The 8767-nt window shown below is 44.0% G+C and overlaps 1 protein-coding gene across 1 annotated transcript; it reads right to left on the reverse strand.

Annotated features, from left to right (window-relative positions):
• Positions 1–149: 149 nt before the first annotated feature.
• On the reverse strand, positions 150–6888 carry ETFBKMT (electron transfer flavoprotein subunit beta lysine methyltransferase). The gene is made up of 4 exons (XM_083859363.1): positions 6752–6888; positions 5221–5667; positions 2551–2681; positions 150–1826 (listed from the first exon to the last, which is right to left on the reverse strand). Exons 2-4 carry the CDS (start codon positions 5538–5540, stop codon positions 1462–1464), a joined length of 816 nt encoding a protein of 271 aa, XP_083715489.1. The 5' UTR covers positions 5541–5667; positions 6752–6888; the 3' UTR covers positions 150–1461.
• Between the last annotated feature and the right edge of the window lie 1879 nt (positions 6889–8767).

An 8767-nucleotide genomic window follows, 5' to 3' on the forward strand; every position in this document is an offset into this window, starting at 1 on the left:
ACTTGTTACCCCACGCCTTTAGAGAGGCAACACGTTGTGACGTGGGAGTGGACCTTCACAGAGGACAGCAGGCAGCAGCTTGGTGAAACATGGAAAGCTCTTTATTATCTGACTCCTAAAGGCTTATATACATTTTGTACAGAGGGCCAAGATTGGCCCAAGGAGGTTACAACCTCCTGACTCCATTGGTCAATATGACCATCAGTCAAGTTCTCTCTCAGAGAACAAGAATGCAAAACATAGAGATAATTTCTAAGAATACTTATTGTTTACATGAAGCAGCGTGAGAAGGTGCTGCAAAGATTCAAACACTTGAAGGCAAGAAATTCAGGGATGACACACCACAGCACCTGGCAGTGGGAGAGTTGTAGGTGCACTGTGTTTGATGGTGCAGTTATTAGCTCCCCCTCACTGCCTGTTCAATAATTGACTGCTAAAGTTGACACTTCCTGTAAGACTGCTCTGAAAACATTGGTTACTTCTTCAAGTAGCTACATTTACAGCATCTTACCTGAGGATCAGGGGATTTTTTTACCATGTTTGGCAGATGAAACTGAGAATGATTCTGGAGTTTGTCCAGCAGCTCCTCAAGAGAAGAGCAAAATAATTGTATTCGACTTTTATTCCATGTTTTTATTTAGTTACCCTCTGTCAGAGAAGTAAAGTCGTCTTCATCTCTCAGCAGCTTCCCAAAGTGAGAGATTGCCTGGTTTACCCTTGCAAAGGGTAACATATGGAATGTAGATCATTTGACCCTACTCTCAAGGGGATGAGGTTACCCCATAGCTCATACTATTTATTCACTTTCCATTTATTGAAGCTTTTACACTGGCTGGCAGTCAAGAAGCAGAGTTTAGATTTGGGTGCAACTCCCACATAATCACTCTGGCAGTTTCAAGGACAAGGAAATTTTTTATTATAGAGGGAAAGGGGGAGAGTCAAATTAGTTACTTTGACATTCAGAAGAGATACTCAGAAAAAGAGCAAGGCACTTCAAGTTGAGCATATTATGAGCTAATAATCTAGTGGAGAATTTTATGGAGGACAGCAATAATTTTCTATATTTAGAATTTTTCTATAAATAAGTTGCAAAAGCCTGTGGAAGCAGTGCAGTGGTCCTTCAACCACAGCCCTCTTCCCACAGCAGTATGCTGGACATCCAAAACATTTCACAGTAACATCAACTAGACACAAACATACATGGGAAACATCAAACATGCAAACTCCTACATGTAAGTTGTCTGTAGGTCTGCACTTCAGTGCAGGCCCCTTTGAACACAGTTTGCATGTAGCTTTTACCTCAAAATGAGCAAAAGCCTCAGTGAGTATGATTGGATTCAGTCCAGTGAAGGTACAGTAAGCTGCTTTACTTTAACAGATAATGTTCCCTGTTTAATTCCCATTTTTATTTTATATACCTGCAAAAAGCCAACCAAGACAAAATCCCATAGAAAGGCAGCTTCAGGAGTTGTCTGAGCTGTTTGAGGGGTGATAACTCCAGACAATACTTGATGTTAGCCCATAGTTTTCTTGTCTTGTGTTCTCAGGCAGTGAATATTCTATAACTTTGTGCAGCTGACTGCGAATGCTGTGGCTTAAAAACTGATGCCTGCCAGGGTCACCAATCAGCACTTCAGTTTGGTGAGTCCTGATGCACTTCTGTAGCCAGCGATGCAGACCATCAGCAAGTTGCTCATCATAAAACATATCTCCTAGAACTATGAGGTCCCAGTTGCCAGCCTCTGAATTGATGATGTTCTTAATGGTGATGGGGAAGGGATTCAGGTGGTTCAGTTCACAGTTCAAGATCATTGCCATTCCTGCAACTGAAAAAAAAATCATAGGAAAATTAAAGTTACATTTTAGGAGTCTGCCATTCAGCCCCCTTACATATTTCTGTGACACATCTTTCAATTTCATCTCTCAAATATTGTTGTTCATCCTATCTAGGGGGGCTTCCACAGTTTTTATGATGAGTCAAAATCTAGCGTGAAATTATGAAATTTTATCCTCATTACACCATGACACAGGGAAGAAGTATTCCTAGAATGGATACCAATGGAAACCAATCATGGAATTGAAGTAGAATATAATAACTGCCTTAATCTATGGCTATACTTCCTACCTAATGAGTAACTAAATTATTAATAAACTGTATTCATAAGTCAATTATGGAAAGACAAAGTCTAGAGGAAAAAGACAAAATCTGGGCCCTGATGTACATGAAAGCACAGGAAAATGCTATGGTCTGACAGAGAAGTCAACTTGCTGCTTGTGCTTGGAGTTCTCTCCAAACCAGCTGTGATGGTGTATGGGCGACACTTGCAGAACCTTTCCTGTTTGTTCTAAGGAGCTATGGAGATACACCTGGGCCAAAAGAGGCTGGTACAACCCAGCTTCTAATACTGGCAAAACCCAGTCCTCTTTTTAGCATTTTTAGGATTCTGTTTGGTACTTGAATTTCTCCCAAATGGAGTAAAGAATAGTTGTGTTAAAAGTGCTTTAAGAATCAGTAGGTATCTTTACACAGAGATGAAAAAGAAGCCTTACTAGGGTCAATGTCATTGGCAAGGACTTGAGATGCACCGCTCATCACAGCGGCGATTGCTGTTGCTCCACATCCACTTCCAAGATCCAGGACCGAGCGCCCTTTAACCACACGTGGATTATCTAAAATATACCTGAAAAAGAAAAGCTGTTAAAGCCGTGAACAAGAGCATGCAAATTTCTCAGGTTTACATTGCACTGCATAAGAGTTTCTTGCCAAACATGCAATGAAGTGTGGTACCATAACACTAGTCCACCTGTGCAGCTGCCACAAAACTCCTTATTTGTCTCAGATGATATAAAAATCAAGAACCATCATTTTTCTCCATTAGTCCTCCCCCACCCACAAACAAAAAGAAATTCAGCCAAGTAAGCAACATTTTATGTCAGTCAGCATTTTCTCTGACAAGTGAGCTTATCTCTTAAGTAGACACAAACTGGTAAATAGACACTTCTAGGTAACTAGAATTCATCAGAATGCATGAGAAATAGTAAAGTAAGGGTTTGTAAAAATTAAAAGCAATCTGACTAAACAAACATGATGTATTTACAGTGTATATAGTGCCCACCTATCAGTCGGAAACACTGCTTATGCAACTGCTTGGGAGAGGAGGAATTTCTCCTCTTACTTATCGTGAGCCATGCAGATAGAGATGCAAATACTTTGAGACTGCTTAGTGTTGCTCCTGAGTAGCAATGTGAAAAAGAATAGAGCTGTGGTGAGCAGAAAGGGTATCTTCAACTAATTGCTGACACCTGCCAAGAGAAATCCTGTAAAACCTTTGTGCTGGAAGTGGAGAACTGACAGAAGTCAAGTAGCAGTTACTGTTAAATACTATGAATCATATTATAACCATTGCAGAGGGTTCAGAACTTTAACAACTGCCTTGAAATTCAATTGGCTGCAAAGGGAAAGCCTTAAGTGTCAGGGAGAAGAGCCCTGGGTGAAATGAATTACTGCAAACTGCCATAATTTTACTACCAATTTCCATAACTACTTCTGAAGTAGAAACAAGAAAGGATTCTACATTTGTGTTATCTTTTGACAGGGAGAGCGATAGCTGACTCTTCACAGAGGGCTACAGCTTTTGCAGGGGAATTCCATTGCAGATCACTGTAACAGAAAGAGTGATGTACGTTGGGAATGGATGGATGGAAATGTCTGGGCCTGGAAGCACCAGCAGGAATGGCACTAAGAGGCCTAGTAAGCTTGTCAAGTGAAGGACATTAGTGTCGAGACTCAGCAGCTCAGGTGTTTAACAGCATTGCTCTAAGGCCATCACTCCCCTAAGGACAGCTCTGAGTTTACCAGACCAAGGACAGGTGTAGGGTCTCCCCAGAAAGGCTGTGTTCCTCCTTTCTAGGAGCTCTGCTTGGATTTGCATGACTTTCCATTAGTAATTTGTGCAGGGCATTATGTGGCCCTAATGCTGCAAATGCCTTGTTTCCAGCTGAATGGTTACTGTGTTACTGCTGCTGATTGTGGTGACTTGGGATAGCTGGATGCTGCTGTTTCCCCTGGCACAGTGCGCAGAGTGTCTCTGCCCTCCTGGCTTAACCAGGAATCTTGGATTACACCAAAAGTAGCAGCTTGAAATAGGAAACTCCTGATGCTGTGGAAACGCCAACTGTTAAAGGAGGACAGTTATGGAGGCAACCATATGTTTTTGTGCTCCCTCTTTACTCTTCCAAATTATGCAACTGATTTCTGACATTTCTTAATACATCTAACCAGTGCATAAACAGTAAGACAATAAGTAATGAAATGCCAGATAATTATTACCGCTACCCAAATATCTGAGCATAAAATCATATGATAACAAAATGAAGAGATTAACTAATCTATTTAATATACCTTATATTTAGAAGCACTCTAGTTCATCTACACGGCAGGCTAATCAACTCATAATTTAACAGTAAGACTCATCTTTTACCTGGTCAAAACTGCCTTCTTATTTATGCTTTCTTGCAGAAAAAGAGTAATGCCTCAATTCAGATTCTTCCCTTTCATCTATGTGGGGACTCTCTGACAGCTTGTTCTCTGCTGTAAAAATTAAGATTTTTTTTTTTTTTTTTTTTTTTTTTTTTTTTTTTTTTTTTTTTTTTTTTTTTGTTCTGCTGTTCAAATGAGAGGTTTGATTTTACAAAGTAAAAGAACTCTAGTTCTTGGGAATCAGTAACATTAAATACATTTTGACAGTCAGTGGCCAAAATCAAAATGTGGCTTCTGAAGCCACAATAAGTCTTGACAATAAGGCTGCTGAAATCCTAGATGAGGAGAGTTATTCAGGCTAACCAGCACTCCCAAGTGCATCGACATTGAACTACTTTTCCCAACAGACCAGAGGCACATCCACACTCCTATCTGTCTCCAACAAAAAAACCACACACATTATGACAAAATAGCAATCCTCCTGTTTGGAGTGATAGAATTAAACACCTCACTAGGTTTTGATGGCAACTGCACGGCCCTTCCATAGATATAACAAATTTCTATTTAAAAGATGCAAATGATTTTACACAGCAGGTGCTGGAACTTGCTGCCAGCCAGCAGAGATTGGAACACTCCAGTATAAGTAGAGAGGAGGATGGATCATGCACCCATAATAGGCAAACACACATCACTAGGAATTGCTACAAACAGAGCCACGTGTGGTGAATTGTGCTGCATACCTGGAGAGGGCTTGGCCTCCTGGCCAGTAAATTGCCCAGAAGGGGTCCCCATAAGGCCACAGGTCAGGTTTTTCTCTCCAGAACCTGCAGCGAGGGGTGAGGAGGCGCAGCCGGATCTCTGGTGTGAGGTGCCCACTGTTGGTGACCTCGGTGTTCTCCTCCAAAAATGCTCTCACCTCGGGGTCCAGAGACTTGCCTGTGCTCCAGTGGCAGCAGCGCTTCCAGCACAGAGAGGGGCCTCCCCTCCTGCTTCTCCACACCTTGGCAAGGGTGGTCTGCCTGCCCAAGAGAAGGAGCCACTTCCAGTCATGGAAGGCCATGCTTCCCCAAGGACTTCAGCCTTCCCCAGGAGAGCTTGGAGCACAGCTTATCTGAAGCAAGTGATGAGGCACCAAGCTTGAAACAAACTCACACGATGTTGTTTTTCATAGTGATGGATGACAATTCCTGCAAGGAGAAAAATGCTATGTAAGTGATGTTTCTTCAGTGATTCCAAGGCTTTGCACCACCAGGGACTTTAAGAAGAGGAGGTCCCTGTGCTCTTGTGCCTTGCCCCTGCCCAGTCTTAAGTCTGAAAGAAGTGGTATTCGAGGAAGAAGCTATCAAGAGACCCATTCAGAATAGTAGTCTAAACTCATCCACTAAGAATCAACCAGTTAGTGGGACAGCTGATAGAGCTAAAAATTAAATATGCAAACTTTTAACATCTCTCTCCCTCTGCCCTGAAGATATACATAGAGCAATCTACTCTTATTTAGGGTTCTTCCACTGAATCTTCAGATTTTTTCAGGAGGACTCTGGCATTGCAGGGCCTGTGGATATAGCAGTGGTTATCAGTAGGTTGTTTGAAGAGACACCATTATTTACTAGTTTTATAATGGTGATGAATCTTTATACAGAAGCATTTTTTAAAGGCAAGCAATTAAAGGATTTCCTCTCTCCCTAAGATTTATCAATTTGCCAGCTCCAAAATTAACAAAAATAGAAAAAAACCCCCAAACTGATCCTAACCAGAGTAGTCCCAATTCATCACATTTCAGTCTGTATTTTAAAGGATTGGTTTAGTCTCATGGTGCAATAATCTCATGTGGATGCTGTCAGCTGTAGAAGAAAGCAGACTTCCATCCCTGTAGCTCATTCTGAGACACATGCTCCAAGCTGTCTGAAGAGAAACTGAAGCCAACACATTTAAATCAAGTTTTTAAAAGGTGATACGTTCAGACCACTCAAGGTGTGCAATACACTTAGGAGAATGAAAGATTGGTGTGTTAGAGATTAGGTTCATTTAAGAATCAAGAGAATGGAGAGTGGAGAGCCACAGCACTGCATTGAGAAGCAGAGCCTCTCAGCATTTTATCACCAAACTTTTCTCACCCACGGTCTCTTGCAGACCGTGGGCCTTTCCTATGCTGATCCTGCTAGTACACTCAGCAAGAAGTGGCCTGAAACGAGAGGAAATGTTTTACAGCCTTCCTCCTTAGATCTCCTTCACCCATACTTTAGTATTTCCATATCCTTTTTCCTTCCTCACCTTGCTCTCTAATTTCTTTTCAAAAGCTCAGACTTCCTTGCTTCAGGGCACAGCTTTTGAACCTCCCCTGAAAGCGATGACCAGAGACACATTTCAGGCCTGTGCTTCCACAACAGCAAGACTGCAAGTACAAACAAACCAGAAACTGAACTCATTGTTTTGCAATTGCTTTCTCTCTTCTGTAGTGCTTTTCACAAACCAGCAGAATGATGCGTGAAGAAAAACGACTTTCATCCCAGCCCCGACAATTTTTCACAACAAAAGAATCATGGACAACTTCACTATCGAACAGCTGTTCAGGCTGTCCTTAAAACTAGACAAAGGGACAAGAAGAAAGAATATGCCAGTGAAACAGAGTTAAACACTTTGTAATTAATTTGATCAGTTTTTCTTGATTTGTCTGTTTAGCAGTATTTTTGTTGTGTGCTGGCTTCTGTTTTAAGTACTGGTTTTAGTTTCATCACTTATTAAAACATTAAGCTGTGAACTTCACGCTTTGCTATTTAGGCTGATACTCCCACTAAATCTTTGTTGAAATGATTGGCTAAAGGCTTTATGTTCCTATTACAAATAAACACACATGATCAAACATTATGCATTTTTCCACACTGGAGAATGTCATTCAGCAGAGTCCATGAAATTAATGAATGCAATTAGCAAATGCCATCCTTCTTGAAGGCAGAGCTCTATAATCCTCATCTGCCTAAGGGAAGCATGATGTTAACTGCAATCAATAGGAGATAAATCTTGTCAGCAAATACTGTATGCTGGCTTTTCTCCATGAATTACTGCAAATTAGCAGGGCTGAGATTCTGTAGCATTTATTTTGCATGGCCCATCACGCTGGTTACTCTCCTGAAATTAATCGTTGGTACAGAAACACCTGCTAAGAGCTCAGCGCTCGGTATGCAAAACTGTGCTTAAATGCTTAGTGAAGGAAGCCATCAGGATGGACATCCCTGTATTTGATACTCCTGGCCCACCCATTTTCCCGGGAATAACATCACGGTGGATCTCCCAGCATGTGACACTGTTGGCTTGCCCGTCTTACTGTAATTCAGTGGGCGAGTAGAGAAGACCAAACCTAGCAAAACATGTAAGAAAAGCCTGACTGTTCCCCGCAAAGAAAAACCCGAACTCCCAAGCCAAATCCCAATTTTTATGCAATTTAAGCTAATATTATTATTATTATTTCATTTTATGCAGCTAGAGCCGTCCAAAGCCCATCTACCCCGCCCCACCTTCCCCTCGGGGGATGCCGGCCCTATCCACGCCCGCCTCTGCGAGGGGTGCAAACGCCGCCCGCGCCGCGGGCCGGGGCCGGGGTTGCCCCGCCATCGCCGCTCGCCCGGCGCTGGGCTCCCGCGGCAAGCGGCCGCAGGCCTTGGGAGCACGGGCGGCTCCTGGCCGGGGCGAGGGGACAGCCGGTCCCGCTGCCCAGCTCCGCTGGAGCGCCCGGCCCGCACGTACCTCCTGCTGCTGCTGCCGCTGCCGCTGCCGCTGCCGCTGCCGCTGCCGCTGCCGCTGCCGCTGCCGCTGCCGCTGCCGCTGCCGCTGCCGCTGCCGCTGCCGCCGCCGCGCTCCCACCCGGCCGCCCGCCCGGCCGGCCTTAAAGCGGCAGCGTCGAAGCGCTGGGCCCGCCGCGCCGCCGCCGAGGCCTCCGCTGCTGCTCGGGCTGGTGATTTCCCGTCCTGCAGCCCCTGCCCCGCTTCGAGTCCGGGCCTCTGCTCGGTGCCGTGGGCTTGCCTCTCCTAATGCCTTTGAAAGGCTTTGCTAAAAGGCTTGCGTCAATGTGAATTAGCCCTGTGTTTAAAAACGTTGATAAAAATCCCCGCGGAAAAAGGAGCGGTAACACACGTCCTAGTCGAATGGCAGGGAAAATTAGGGGGTTTTTCCCCCTTTGCACATCAGATCAAGGGCGCTGTCAGTCTGATGTGGCTCAAGGAAAGTTCTCCAGCCCCTTGGAGACAGCAGCAACTACAGCAGGCAGCGGCCACCGAGAGAGCGCCCAGTCCC

Source organism: Zosterops lateralis (assembly GCF_965231275.1).
Source record: "Zosterops lateralis genome assembly, chromosome: 4".
Classification (NCBI taxonomy): Eukaryota; Metazoa; Chordata; class Aves; order Passeriformes; family Zosteropidae; genus Zosterops; species Zosterops lateralis.

Excerpts from the sequence above, each read along its gene's own strand:
- ETFBKMT (XM_083859363.1), bottom strand. The coding sequence starts at position 5,540 with ATGGCCTTCCATGACTGGAAGTGGCTCCTTCTCTTGGGCAGGCAGACC. Across the intron at positions 2,682-5,220 it reads GGAGGCCAAGCCCTCTCCAG|GTATATTTTAGATAATCCAC; the intron begins GTATGCAGCACA and ends TTTCTTTTTCAG. Across the intron at positions 1,827-2,550 it reads TGCCAATGACATTGACCCTA|TTGCAGGAATGGCAATGATC; the intron begins GTAAGGCTTCTT and ends TTTTTTTTTCAG.